This window comes from Molothrus ater, chromosome 7 (genome assembly GCF_012460135.2).
Source record: "Molothrus ater isolate BHLD 08-10-18 breed brown headed cowbird chromosome 7, BPBGC_Mater_1.1, whole genome shotgun sequence".
In the NCBI taxonomy this organism is placed as follows: Eukaryota; Metazoa; Chordata; class Aves; order Passeriformes; family Icteridae; genus Molothrus; species Molothrus ater.
In genome coordinates, this window is record NC_050484.2 from 15,452,161 (window position 1) to 15,467,629 (window position 15,469).

The 15,469-nt window shown below is 33.6% G+C and overlaps 1 protein-coding gene across 1 annotated transcript in view; it reads left to right on the top strand.

The window, feature by feature from the left end:
- The window catches only part of TTN (titin), a 237,258-nt gene that overhangs the window by 104,711 nt on the left and 117,078 nt on the right, over positions 1-15,469 (top strand). The window contains 22 exon segments of the mRNA XM_054515423.1: positions 776-850; positions 1,073-1,147; positions 1,352-1,438; positions 1,971-2,051; positions 2,218-2,307; positions 2,525-2,608; positions 3,516-3,617; positions 3,832-3,910; positions 4,225-4,307; positions 4,522-4,605; positions 4,837-4,920; positions 5,149-5,481; positions 6,108-6,182; positions 7,113-7,196; positions 7,660-7,740; positions 9,152-9,235; positions 9,432-9,512; positions 10,978-11,058; positions 11,262-11,372; positions 12,742-12,822; positions 14,202-14,285; positions 14,610-14,732. Coding sequence (XP_054371398.1) covers positions 776-850; positions 1,073-1,147; positions 1,352-1,438; positions 1,971-2,051; positions 2,218-2,307; positions 2,525-2,608; positions 3,516-3,617; positions 3,832-3,910; positions 4,225-4,307; positions 4,522-4,605; positions 4,837-4,920; positions 5,149-5,481; positions 6,108-6,182; positions 7,113-7,196; positions 7,660-7,740; positions 9,152-9,235; positions 9,432-9,512; positions 10,978-11,058; positions 11,262-11,372; positions 12,742-12,822; positions 14,202-14,285; positions 14,610-14,732 — 2,142 coding nt within the window.

Below are 15,469 nucleotides of genomic sequence, written 5' to 3' on the forward strand. Positions count from 1 at the left end.
TGCTTGAAGTCAGTCAGTTGATAAACTAGATGTGCTTGGGTTTTTTTGCATTTAGAAAGCTCTTGGAAATTTTTCAGGAAGAAAATGCAGTCAACAATTTATATTTAAAACATATAAAAGAATATGATCAGATGCAACCTATTACATGCCTGACAAGCATTGAAAACATGTTTTTAATAGCTGATTCAAAAAAACTGACTGAATGTCTCTGACTTAATCTTCTTGATCTTCTTCTTTCAAAAAAGCCCTTGAAGTTGAAAACATTTTATTGATGGTCTCCATGGCTAAGCAGGGAGAATAGACACAATAGCAGCTAAAATGATCAGTTTGTTATTTTATTTTGTCTTAGTGATAAAATCTTTTAAATCATAGCTGGTTTTTTGAGTACATGGTGTTTGTTTGCATGAGTATATATTTGTGATGTTTGTTTGCACTTTATGTTCCTGTTGTTATGGAAGTAAATACCTAAAACATTAATGGTATCTTTCAAGTGCCTGAGGTTCCCAAGAAGCCTGTTCCAGAGGAAAAAATATCTATTCTGAAGAAAAAAGAACCTCCTCCAGCAAAAGGTATATATCATCTCTTTATGTTAGAAGGCATCCTCTGAATATTTAATTAACATTATTTTTCAGATGCCTTAATTGCTTATTACTTTTTTCTGTTCTTTTTGGAGAAGGGTCTTCATATGAAATATTTGTGTTGTTGTCTTTTTTGTTTCATTTGTGTTTTGAGTAGTTTATGGTTTATTTTTTTAACCAAACTCATGTTTTTGAAGTGCCCGAGGTGCCAAAGAAACCTGTACCTGAAAAGAAAGTCCAAGTGCCGAAGAAGGAAGCTCCCCCAGCTAAAGGTACATGCACTTGTCATTTTCTGTGATCAGAAAGATCTTCTAGCATTCCTTTACCTTCTCACTTGTGTTAAAAACTAGGATAGAAAAAGAATTGTTACTCTTAAGAGCTGTGGTTCTTTTTGTTTGTGTTTAATTGTTTTAGTGTGACTGGTTTGTATGTCATGTTGTTTTGATTTTCATGCCAAGCTCAATATTTAATAATATCTTACTAAGTTCCAGAAGTGCCAAAGAAACCTGTGCCAGAAGAGAAGGTTCCTGTTCCTGTACCAAAAAAGAAGGATGTTCCACCAGCCAAAGGTATAGGACTTGATATAGCTCTTGACTGAATGTTTTATTAAAAAATAATTTAAAAGTCAGTCTTTTTTCATACATGATGTACAGTGAAGAGTTTTCTATTCTTGACAGTTCTTCTTTGTCACCCTACTTTATTGATTCATAGCAATGTTCTTTACCTTATGGCTCAAAAATGAAATTCTTAAGCTACACTAATATTTTTTCAAGTGCCTGAAGTACCAAAGAAACTTGTGCCGGAAGAGAAGGTACATGTCCCAGTGCCTAAAAAAGTGGAAGAACCTCCACCAGCCAAAGGTATGCCATTTTCTGGTTCAACTGTGTGATTCCACTTTTGTTTCTTCATCTTTATAAGAAGATTGTTGCTGGCAGTAACAACCCCATTCTTCAGCCTAATGTGTTTGAACCATTCCCTGAGCTGTTTGACACTGTTGTGTCTGTGTCTGTCAGTCATGTGGTCTATCCTTACTCTTTGCTTTGAAAATGTCTTTGTGTTTTGTATGGTCTCTGTCTTTTGGATCTTATATATCTAAATCTTTTAAAGGACTTGTTGCTTCAAAAACAGATGGTCCAAAAGAGAAAAAAATTACCTAAACAGCCAGACTTCCCCCTTAGCCTTACCACACCAGTTTGTAGTCTTGTAGTCCCTGTATATTTGTAAGTTTACATCTGTGCATAATTCTGTGGATAAAATCAATGTTAACTTTAATCACATGACTAGATTTTACCCTATCTGTGTAGTTAACTTACTATCAGATATACAGTTATCTTTTTACTAGGTTTTATATTACATTGAAAATTAATTCCCTAAATAAAAATGTCTTTAAAGTGCCTGAAGTGCCCAAGAAGGTTCCAGAAAAGGCAGTACCTGTCCCTGTGCATAAAAAGCCAGAACCTCCACCAGCCAAAGGTATTACTTCCTATAGCTGGACATGTGGGTAATGCTTGTTCTTGGTTTTGTGTATTTGTTGTTAGAATTTAACTGCAGCGTCATAGCATTGTGTGACAAATGTACTTGCTTTAGCTTCTGTGTAAGTTGTGTCTAAGTTTTCTACAATTAAAAACTGTCTTTAAAGTGCCAGAAGTACCAAGACGTCCCAGTGAAGAGGTACCTATTTTTGTTCCTGAAGAAGAAGAGGAAAAGGTTCCAGAGGTGCCAGCAAGAGGTACAGCATTGATTCTTGAAGATTATCACAGCTTTGTTCAATTCATTAATTGATCTTCATCTCCAGTGATTGTTTTAAGCTTGGTATAAATCTCAATTAACCTTTTGAGAGGAGTTTTCTTCTTCTTTCTGGTCTTTGTGACTTTGTTCTGTAGATTTAGTTGTTTTGATGCTCTAAAAGCAATTACCAATTTCTTATCAAAATAATATCTTTGAAGTGCCAGAGATGCGCAAGAGAGCTGTCCCAGAAGAAAAAGTACCTGTTGCAGTTCCTAAAGTAAAGAAAATTCCACCAGCTAAAGGTATATCACATCATGATGTATGCAGATAACTCCTATCCCTCTTTTTTTCATATTTCAGTGGAACCTAATTTTAACATTCAATTTATACTCAAGTGAATTCAGGTTCTGCTGTTTCCTGCAGTGAGCAGTGCTAGGGCTCAGACAGGGCTTGTCTATTCTGTTATTGACTGCAGCCAGCTGAGAATCAGGCCTTGAATCATCTGCTTTTTTCCACTTTCAGTGGTTACTGTGAATGAAATAATTCCTTGTGATATTATCATCCAGAAATAATTTCTAAAGTAATATAAATTTTCTTTAAACAAAATAGTTGAAATTAAATTTTATGGCCCTTTACCTGGAAATTCTTTAATTTAGGGAGATCACTCTTACATATATCATGAGAATAAGCTAGATTCTCAAGGGTTTTAGCTAAAATTATACAAAAATAACATCAATATATAACTCATCATACTAATAACCAGATCCTATGCCCTAAATGTGAAATTTGAAGTGGAAGTAGACTATTGGAAAGGCCACTGTTGGATGACAAGATGATTCTACCTCAGCAGCTGAGTAATTTAGGAAAAAAAAAAAAAGAAAAGAAAAGCAGACACTGGAAGGTTTTTATGTAAAAAACCTTAATGCTAATAATGTTTTCTAACTGTGGTTTGTAGCATATCTTGCTAATATTTTCTGTTTGCAATGACACTGTGGAATTACAAACTGGGCAAAAGTGCTAGTCCTCATATAAGACTTGCAACACAATTACACATCGCTGGTTTCAGGGAGTAAAAAACACCCAGTAGTTTCCCCTATTTTTTATTTCTATTTCTATTGTTACTTTAAAGTTGGTGTCTTTGTGTTTTATGTTATGGATTTTTCTTTGTGATGTCATGAAAGTAAAGTTCTTAAAACAATATCTTCAAAGTGCCTGAAGTTGCAAAGAAAGTTGTGTCTGAAGAAAAAGTTCCCATTTTTGTTCCTGAGGAAGAAGAAGAATTTATTCCAGAGGAAATTGTACCAGAAAAAGGTACATGATCTTTTCTTGTCACTCATGGCATCTTTTGTGTTCATTAAAATTCACCTCTATTTCTTGTTCTAAGTTTTATGTAACTCTTATAAATGTTTTGGGGGGAGTTTGTGGTCTTGTTCTATGTTTTTTGTTTTTATCTTGTTTCCGTGTTCATGTTTTTACTGTTCCAAAAGCAATTTTAACACGTGTTTGCAAAATAATATCTTTAAAGAACCAGAGATTCCTAAGAAACCTGTCCCAAAGGAAAAAACACCCGTACCTCCACCTGAGAAACTGGAGCTTCCTCCAGCAAAAGATGCATAAGTTAATAATATGTTGTTGTTTAGTTTGTTTATTATTTATGTTAGCTTTGTGTCCCTGCTGCATTTCTGTATTGCTATCTATCTCAGAGTGCTTGTCAAATTCCTAGCACAAAACAAACTCTAAAACTATTTGAGTTGCTCAAGAAGTCTGCCCATGGATGTAAAGTGTCTTTTGTTTGAATTTCTGTTTCATCTTTTGAAAATATATTCTGCAGATCAGTTCTTATTATGTCTCTTTGTACATGTTTTCTGTTCTCTTTCTCATGCTACTGGTGGATGACATTCTTAAAATAAAATGTCTTTAAAGTGCCTGAGATGCCTAAGAAACCCATTCCTGAAGTGAAAGAACCTGTTCCTAAAAAGGTGCCAGCTCCATCAGCCAAAGGTACTGCAGACTGTAAATGCTGTTATGGTTAACTGATAATATTCTTGATCCAAGTTGAGTTTAGCAAGGGACACTTAACTATTTCTGTCCTGTATTGTATTTGTCACTATAGTATTTGTTTGTATGTTTCTGCTCTGTCGTTCATAAACTTCTGGCTTTCTGTCCATTTAAAAATTGTGCAAAAGTACACTGAAGTTAGGTTTTATCTTTAAAGTACCCAAGATGCCTAAGAAGGTTGCTCCTGAAGAGAAGGTGCTGGTTGCTCCTGCTGAAAAAGTGGAGGTTCCAGCTACAAAAGGTATATGTCCTCCTTATAATTAATATTTATGCTAGGAATACCCTTGACCTTCTTCTTTCTAACTTTTGTCTCTGTTGTACAAGATCTTTGTTTGAATTTATGTTTAAACTCTTCATTTTCAATGTTTGTGTTGTTGAACCATAAAGCTCTGTTTCTTGTGCTTTTCTGCTTACATTGCTCTAAGGTGATTTGTTGTTTTCAAATTCCTAAACAAAATCTGTATCTTTTAAGTCACGGAGGTGCGTAAAAGAGCTGTGGCAGAAGAGAAAGTGCAAGCTGTTGTGCCCAAACCCAAAGAACCGACACCGACCAAAGGTACAGGTATATTTCCTCTTATTTTTCCCAAAGATTTTTTTTCCTCTTCATTCTAAAATCTTTTATAATATACATATTTTTTCAGAAGCATAGTTTTATAATTTAATGTAACTTATGCTTGAGGTTGTCATGCATATTCTCTGTTCTTTGTCAATTATCTTGTCTAACTGTAAACAAAAAAAAATTTAGAATAATTGTCAGGCAGTAACAATGATACTGTTTCTAAAGTGCCCGAAGTATCCAAGAAACTTGTACGGAAAGAAAAAGTCCCTGCTCCTGCATCTGCGGTGGAGAAGTATGAGTATGCCTATGAAGAATATGAGAAGTATGAGACATATGAAAGCATTGAAGAATTTGAGAAGATTCAGGAAGCTGAAGAAATTGAGGCATACGAGGAACCTGAAGAACCTGAGGGGTATAAGGAAATTCTGGAACACGAATATGAAGTAGAGGCTGAGGAGAAAGATGTCTATGAACAGTATGAGTTTAAGGAGAAGGAAGAGATCTATGAGAAGTATGAGGAGGTATATGAGGAGGCTTATGAGACCAAACCAGCTATAGGTAAATCAAGTCGTGACTTCTTTGTTCTTATAGTGTGGTGAGTTTTCAGTTGCTGCTTAAGCCTCCTATGGGCGTTTATTTATATTTTGTCTTGTTTGTAGTCCTATGTGTGTCTGTTGCTGGTAATGATAAATCCATTCAGAGTTTGTCTCTATCCTAGTGCTTCCTAAGCAATTCCCTTCCCTGTAAAATGGGAGGGTTCCCTATCTGACTGCCCAAGAGTGAACTAGCAGATATATAACACAAGCACAGAAAATGTTAATCTTATTATGTAATTCAGCTTCAACCTGAATTACTTTTTATGCATTAATATTTAATTCTTTTGTCCAGTTCAGGTTCTTTGAGTTATAAAGATATTAGGACTCATTTAGAACCTTCTTTCCCATAATTTAAATTTATGATCATAGGATCCCTCACACCAAACAGAAAGTGCATCTACATTGTACCAAATAGATGTACATTGATATTTCTTATTTCATTACTCAAGAATTCTGAGATAACTGCTCCCTCTTTTTATGCATGAATTATGAGATGGCTCCCCTACAAATGAGTGATTGCTCTGCTTGCTGTTTTTATGTGTGTTTCTTCATAAATAACTTATAATCCAAAATGACATATTTTTAAAGTGCCCGAGTTGCCCAAAAGACCTCTGCCAGAAGAAAAAGTACCTGCTCTTAAAAGAGAAGCTCCACCAGCTAAAGGTACATCATCCATCAGATAAATTTGAAAACACAGCCTTCTGTATGAGTCTCTGAATCCCCAAATCCAATACTTTACCTATTCTGACTTGACTGCTAGACTCTTAGCTTTCTTTCACAGTACTGTTAAAGACAAATTACAAAAAAAAAAAATTTATTTAATAAAACAAAAATCAAGCAAATTACTTCCTGGAGACAAAGGGAATGAAGTTAGTAACTTAATTTAATTTTTGCCATTACAACGTATGTGATATTTTAAAGCTCATTGTTAAAACTCTAGTTTCCTGCAGAATCCTAAAAACCTAGAACTTTTTTGAAATTAATGATGTGCTGCAGTGTGTGCTATCTTAATAGGTATTCTCTGTATCAGGCTTTATGAAACATAAGTGTCATGAATAGCAATTGTCAGCAAGTGCTTGAGAAGTTACTGCACTAGTCTAGAGTTCTGTAATTTTCTGTTCATAGCACTAAATTTGCCAGGAATCTGTTTTATGCTAACTTTTATAGTTATTTCTCATATGAATTGTCAGAATGAAATCAGTGGGAAAAGGTGGGTCAGTTTGCTTGTTTGTTTTTACAAAAAAGCTTGGAGTTATTTGATAGGAAATTGAAACCTTACTGTATTCCCAGCTGCCATTAATTACAGCTGATAGCACATGAAACCTAATTGTTAAGGCTTATCCCTATTCAAAATTCATTCAACAGCAGTGTTTTTCTTTCACTGAATACTGAAACTCTGGCTGCATTAATCCAAGCAAAACAATCCAGATAGTTGGCCTCTTTTCTACAAAATGTATTTATGCATTTAAGAAATATTTTTGTGTTCTGCTAAGTTTTCTGACTGTTTGCATTGTTTGCTTTTTGTTTAACTTCTATTCTTACATTATACTCATACTGCAAACATTCTTAAAAAAACTACCAATGTCTTTAAAGTGCCAGCAGTGCCAAAGAAACCTGTTCCAAAAGAGAAAGTACCACCTGCTGTTCCTAAAAAGGAAACACCTCCACCTGCTAAAGGTATACTTCCTCTTCATTGTCCTTGTGAAACATGAACTCTAATGTCAGTCTTTTGTCCTCATTATTTGTTGAGAAACATGTGCATGTTTTATGTCCTCACGGTGGGTCTTTTTTCATTTGTTTGTCATTGAGTCTTTTTTGCCAGTTGCTTTCAACTTATTTGTTGAAAACATGTTAGTCATTTAAAAATGTGTGTTCTGTCATTAATTTGCACATGAAAAATGTTCAGAAAGAAATAATATCTTTATTTCTTCTGGAAAGGAAGAAGAAAAAGTAATCCTTCAAGAATGTATTTTTTAATATGTTATTCTTCTGTCTAATCTTCAAAACTAACATAAATATTCTTTCAGGAAGGATTTAATTCTTTGATATTTCAAGAATCTTCCTTGCTAGACTTGCTCTTCTTCTTTTTAACTTCTTTCAAGTAGCTTTGAAAGCCCTAAAAGTAAATTATATCTTAAAGGGCCAGATGATTTCAAAAGACCTGTCCCTGAAGAAAAGAAACCTACACGTACACCTGAAATAGAAGTTCCACCAATGAAAGGTAAAGGAGCCTTTGATATGAGATTTTATGAAAAGGAAATAGTTGTGTCATTTTTTCCCAGCTAACATCACTAAAACTTGTCATGTTTTTTACACCACTGCAATCTCTAAGTGGAGATTGAAATCTCAGTGATAAATCCCAAACTCTGGGGCAAACATTTCAAATATATGCTAGACAGTAAATCACTGAATTTATGAATGAAAACATGCTGAGGAGGTATTGCTGCTTACAACACCAGTAAGTAAAGCTTCAGTGCTTTTCTATTTATAATATAGCTGTGAATTTAGTTTAAACTGGGGTTTTGATACCAATACAAGGTCATGATATTGGTGAAGAATTAACAGGGCAAGAGCCAGTAAGTTAAGGCTATTAAAGCTGTTGCATCAACCAGAAGTAAGAGCATGACTATGCAGTAAGGAAAGCAAATGGCTCTCTCTTTGAGAGCTGAAACCATAAATTTCTTCACATAGTTCATTGTTCTAGGATGGCAGTTCTAGAACTGTATCATACTTAATTCTTGAAAAGTTTCCAAGACCTCAAAACAACTTAGTTTTCTGGGTTTATTTCTGTTTGGGATATTAAAAGTTGAAAATTACTTTGAAGTTACTAAAAAAAGCTAATATCTTTGAAGTTCCTGAGTTTCATAAGAGAGCTGTCCTTGAAGACAAAGTACCCAGCATTATCCCTAGAGAAGAGGAGCCTCCTTTATATGAAGGTACATCAATGACTCATCTACCAAATCGTCAGTTGAAGAGAATATATCAAGTCATGCTCTAAATTATTCTGTAAAATATGAGCTAATTTTAATTCAATTTTAAAACTATTTAAAAGAAGCTTATATCAATATCTTTCAGACCATCTATGTCCTCAAATTTAGATATAATTCAGCATTTAAAAAAATTTTAAACTTAAAACCTTACACTAAATGTAAAAATGGAGTTTAACATTTTAAAAATGCTATACTTTTTTCCTCGAGTAGAGTGAAAAAGATACATAAAGAAAAGAGAAGCTACGTTTCTGATTCAGGAAGCACTTGAGTCACACTGGAGCAAAGAAATGAACTTAAGTAGACATTGGTTTAAGAGACATCCTGAACACCTAATTTTTGAGTTGCAATGGAGATAGTCAGCTCCAAATGAAGACATACGAAATTCAGTTACAAATTCTATCTAATAGACAGAACTAAGAAACTAGAAAATAAAATGAAATATTTCTGTAAACATATATTTTACTAATTGGGAATGGTAACTTTCAGCAGTAGTAAGTCAATGATCAGGCTGAAAGATATTTAAATAACTTATGCTCAAACAGCTCTTTGTCCATATGCATTTCTGCACGTTTTCATTTTGTCTTTCTACTCCTGTCTTGTAACTAATATTAAAATATGTAAAATAAACTAATATCTTTAAAGAACCTGAAGGTTATGGAGAAGTTCCAACAGAAGAAAAGATGCCTTTTATTACCCCTAGTGAACCAGAAGTTCCAGCAGCTAAAGGTAAACCAACTCTTCAAGCAATCTGTAAAGCAACACATTCCTACAAATTATCCATCTTCTTCATTCCATCTGTGTGCTAATCTGTTATTTAATGTTTTCATTCTAATGTTTCTTTAGATGCTATGTGTCTGTTGCTTCTTTGCTACTTACACTTTGTGTATTTTAATGTTCTTTAAAAAATTTAATATCTTTGAAGTATCTGCAGTGACAAAGAAAACTGTCCCACCTAAGAAAATAACTGCTGCTGTACCTACAGAAGAAGCTCCTCCAGCTAAAGGTACATTACCTCCAAATTAACCCTCTCTAACCTCTTATGAAAGTGAGATATCAAATAAGGAACTCAGCTTGCTTGTTTTCCTTAAACAACACAACTAGATGCTAGAGACACTTTACAGTTGGTTTTTATTTTTTTCCTATAAGTAGTTGCTTAAACAGATTGATACATTCTGCAACAATTTAAAATTTAGGAAGACTAAATTAGACACAGAAATTTAGTAGGCATGAGAGTCAGGGATTAGTCTTATATTTTTTGACTTCATATCTCATGTTCTATTTCTCAAAATATTTTCTCTGACAATATATTGGGAAAAAATCTAAAAGGTTGTGAGAGAAGCTTATTTGCAAAAGGACTCTTTGCAGTCATATAGAGGGCCTAAAGAAAGTCAGGATTAAGGTATGACTTTAAATCAGGACAAAATAGAAAGCCACAAAATTTTTAATAGAAACATAATTTTGTTACATGATTCCAGAATTGAAGAGCCCTATACATGTTGGAACCCTAAAAATTACTTAATTGAACTGGAGTTTTGCCTTGCTTTTATGGGTAATTTTTAAATTTCATAAAAGAAAACCCTTTTTAGTGCCTAAAGTTCTTAAACATACACATACACATGCACACAAAAACATCCCACCAACAAACAAACAAAACCAGGAAAAACAAACAAAAACCCAAACATAAAAAAAAACTCCTACCATCTTTTCAGAGAAGAGCATATTCAGAACCATAAATACTAGGAGTTAGAAAATTAACAGACTCCAGAAGGTGAAGTTGTTAAGTTTTATTCACATTTCAATACCACATATTTTTCCTATTGTTCTAGTAGATTCAATTTTTTTTACAAAATTGTATTACTTATTTCATTATGCAAATTTCTAAAATAAACCAATATTTTTAAGTTCCTGAAGTACGAAAGAAAGCTGTCCACAAAGAAAAAATACCTCCTGCTGTACCTAAAGAAGAACCTGCACACTTTACAGGTATAAGAAATTTTAAGTTTATTTGAAGAATTAAAAACATGTTTTCGTATATAAATTATTTTGAGAGCATTCTGTTTATCGTGAACTTAACAATTTTGGTTACTTGCAACAGTAAAAAGTAATTAAAAAAACTATTGTCTGTAGTTGTTCTTAAAATTAAGTGCTACTTGAGATCAGCCTAAAGGGGAAAAAAATAAAGAAAAAGTGACAGAACTGAGATAGACATATCTCTGCACTCAGGGTAGTAGCTCAATTTAGGACACATCACACATCTTTCTTCTGACAAACTGCAGGGGTCAGGTCGGTGAGGGATTTTTCACCCCTTATTTGAAAGCATTCTAATTTTGCACATGGATGTAAAATAAACCTGGATGTCTTCAGAGGAGCTTGAATATTTTATTATGTTTGTTATTTATCTAACATATTATCTTGTTTTCTGAAGATACTCTAAGTTAATTTAAGTGTTTAAACTAATATCTTTCAAGTACATGAAGTTTATGAGGAGATTCACATAGAAGAAGAAATTTCTACTGTTCATAGGAAAGAGGAGGCTCCACCATCTAGAGGTATATGACTTCTTCATCACCTCTTCCTACAATCTGCTAAGTCTTGAACTCCAGGAAAATTAAATTATTCATGTTTGTGTTTTAGTCCTTGTTCAGCATAATTCATATTTGTATTCATTCTTTCAGTACCTTACTTATATGAAAAATTTGAGATTTTTCATGACATGTCTTTCTCTCATTAATTTGAACTAATATCTTTAAAGTGCCTGCAGCCATTAGGAAAGCTGTTCCAGAAGAAAAAGTACCTATTGTTAAGCCTAAAAAACCAGAACCTACTGCTGTGCCTAAAAGACCAGAATCTCCACCGTCTAAAGGTACTTTGAGAGCCTGGTAGAACTGAGATCTTTCACTGATAAAAATCTTTACTTTTTTCTTTTTCTTACATAGTTTCTGATTTTATAGTTCATGGTCCACATGTCAGATTTGTGGCGTTTATGTTGTATATGTCCCATTTTCTGTTTCTTAAGTTGTGTTTAAGTCATAAAATCAAAATCAGTATATAGCTTTCAAGTGTCTGAATTGCCTATAAAAGTATTCCTGAAGAAAAACTCTGCCTAAAAAGCCAGAAGCTGCCAAAGGTATAGGTTAGCATATCCTTTCATTCTTTTTCTACAAGTTTCTTCTGTCCCTTGTACTGTTGCTGTCAAATCATTAAAAATTAATTGAGTTGATCTATTTATTCCACCCAAGAATAACCTAGATATTGTATCAGAAGCCAGTGAAAGGGACTAGAAATAAGGAAAGCTCCAGCCATGTTAACACACAATGAGATTTACAGAACGTTTTCACTTTTTGGGTACAGCCTCAGAAATTTGATCATACACTAGCAAGAAGTACATCCTATCCCTCTGTTTCACATTGCTCATGTTAAACTTTGGGGTCAATTGATTTCATTTTGAATGGAAGTAGAATTTGCACAGAAACCAGCTGTTACAATTCATTCAGGTGTTTTAAAAGCCTGTCAGAACTGGCAGTTTGAGTGGCATTAACAACTGTCAAGCAGCACAGCTTATCCCACCCTAGTCATTATCACATAGCACTACCAAGCACAGAACTGTTATGTATGACATTTAAAAGGTATTTCATTGAAGTTCAACTTTTGCCATGACTTCTTTAGCTTGTTTGCATCTTTATGGGGATCATAGCAAATCTAAACCTGCTTGACAACAGATACCAAGCAAAGTCACTTCCAACTTATTCTTTGCCAGAGGGGTAGAACCATGAAGACTTCTCAGAAGTTGTAACTTTTGTCAAAGCATCCTTATCCATCTACTTGTTTTGTCACATCCTTATATATCAATGTGTTTTGTCTTATGTCTCTGTATTGAATGTTTAATTTTTGTAATTTTAAAAACTACACTAATGTCTTTAATGTGTACAAGGTACCTAAGATATCAATAAATACTGTTATATCTAAAATACCAAGGGTAACACTACCTAAAGCTTATATGTCAATAATAGTGTCTTTCAGAGGAGGAGATTTTTTTCTTGAGCATTAGAGTTTATAGCAACACTCATTTATCATAATCCAATTAGTGTGTAATTGTATACAACGCTTTTTGCATGACATCTCTCTTTTTACATTTTTCCTTCTGATATGACTCTTGTGATCCTCTTTCTCCTTTACAATGTACATATTTTAAATGCTTTAATTTTAAAAAATGAATGCTGTTTTCTTTAAAGTGCCAGAGGTGCCCAAGAAAATTCCAGAAGAGAAAGTGCCCGCTGCTGTTCCTAAAAAAACAGAACCAGCACCAGCCAAAGGTATGTTGTGCTACAGAAAACTAAAATTTGGAAGAGGAAAAACACCTCTATCTTGATTGTGCAGATTAGTTATCTGATTGCTTGTTTGTGTTTTCCTGTTACTTTTACTTTCTGCACCCATATTGTTCTATACATGGTACTGTGTTTAAAATTCTTCTCTTTTGAATCATAGTTGTAATCTGTACCAGAGTGTTAGAAATATTGAAGTAGAAATATTGAACAGAAATGAGATTGACACTTGAGAACAAAGGAGAAATCTTAGGAGAAGAGGAGAAAAGGTGGCCTCTGTGATGTGAAATAGTCCTGACTAACAATGCAAAACTAGCCCCAAAAGAGAGCATAGAATGAGTGATAGAGATGTCTAATATAGAAGAAAACTTGTGTGCAGAGACAAAAAAATTGATACCAAGAAGTCATCACACATAGAAGAATGTGACGAGGAATGCAAAATAGACAATGTCAGTCTCAGTCAAATAGAGATTTGGGAGATGTTTGAATAAAATGGAAAAATAATCTGATGTAGAAGAAGAAACTCCAGAAGACTCTGAGGTGTTTCCTGAGGCTTTACAGAGACATAAAATAACCTTAAGACAATAAGCAAATCAAATCAGAGGTTTTATTAAGAACTTGGGCAATTTCTACTGAAAAGTTTTGAACATAACTGTAAAATTCTATATAATAACTGAAAATAATCTGTTTCCTAAAGGGCCTTAAGGACCCAAGGAAGTAGATGTCAAACAAAAATTCAAAGCTCCTGTGCCTAAAACCTTAAAAGTTACACCAGCTAAAGATACCTGATGTTATGACAAAAGTACAGAATTAAAAAAAATATTTTCTTGTTTTAACAATATAGAAGACAGTATTCAAGACCTCTGTTAGCATTTTCTTCTGTGGTCAAAAGTTTTTCAAGTGAGAAAATGTTTTGAGTGAAAAACGTAGATCTTTGTAGTTGTGTTTTCACTGAGATCTGCTGTTATGCTTTAGTGTTTATGAAATTCTGACAGTATAAAGTTATTGTTATTTTTTGAGTGTCTGAGGTACCAAAGGAACTGGTCCCAGAAGAGGTTTAAGTTAAAGTATCAAAGACATCAGAACATCCAGTCATTAAAGTTGTATGTAAGGAAAGAAAATCCCTTCATTTTCTACAGTACCATTTTAACATAATGGTAACTTACTTTTACTATTAATGTCTTATAAATTTTTTTTGTTGTTTCAATTGTAGTTTTTGCATCTGTAACTCAGTGAGGCAACAGAGAGAGTTTTCTCTAGGGAAAGGAGAAATTACATCACTCATGCTTTTAAAGTGCCTGAGATTTACTTTTTCTTAATGTCCGAACACTGCAGACATACATAAATAAAATTAACTGCTTTTTTTAAAGTGCCTGAGGTGCCCAAGAAAGTGATTTCAGAAGAAAAAATACACATTGAAGTTCCTAAAAAACCAGAACCTCCACCAGCCAAAGGTATATGTTCAACAGTAATAAGACTGCACAGAAACATTAATCTGTTTCTCCAAATATTATCTTGTTTATGTTTGTGTTAGTAGCTTTTTTGTATACTTTATAAGTGTTACAAACTGTGTTGTCTTCTTCCTTTGTGAATAGCTCCTGGTGACAGTGGCTACTAATAGTGTATGTAAAGCAATATGAAAAAAAACAACTAAATGGTTTATAAGGGTGGGCTTTTTTCTGATGCTGTTAGCTATTTTTTTACTTTGGAGCTATTATTGTCTTTTTAATTCCTATTCTTCAAATTCCTGAAATTAAAACAAAAAAATATCTTTAAAGAACCCGAGGTGCCGAAGAAAGTTGTTCCAGAAAAGAAAATACCTGTGCAAAAAATACCAGAACCTGTGGTTGTCCCAGAACCAGAGGCTGCACCTGAAGAACCAGAACTCCCACCAAAAGAAGGTAAATCTCAACACTAATAAAATAACAAAAGTAATGTTTTTCCTCTTTTCTTTAATATGTAATTATCCAAGCCTTCTGTTTCCTGAAATTCGAAATTCTGCTTGTTCTAGTTATCTACATATATATATATATATATATGCGAAATAGACACACATGGTTGTTTTTGAAAAAATCTAGTGGCAAATATTGGATGTCTGAATTGCCTGTATGTTATTCTTGCTATTATTCTACTTCAGTTCTTCTTACTATTTTTGCATATTCTTGCTATTCTACCTGCTTGTGTTCAAGAAAACCAACACAGCTAATAACTTAAAAGTTATAATAGGAGAAGAAAACAAAGTAGCCATTCTAGTAGCTAAGAGGAGAAGTTATCAATTTAATTGAAATACCAGAAGTTCCACCAAGAAAAACTAGATGCCATCACTGCTGTTTCTTGAAAGAATCTTCAGCTTATTGCCTGCAGTGCAATTAATATCTTTTGTCCTGTCCATTCTGTTGACAATTATCATGGCTTTTACTTATATCTTAAGTTATATTATTAGTGCATGTGTGTACTTCCATATGGGAGCATGAGTTTTGTGAGGCAGAGTGTGTGTATGTACCCTTGAGAGAAAAGCCAAAATGTTCTATATTCATCTTTTAAAAGGCCAGCATAAATGATTGATACCTGATATGTTTTTAATATTTCATCACAACTGTCTTTTTATGTTTCATGGTTGGCTTAATTTTGGTATGAT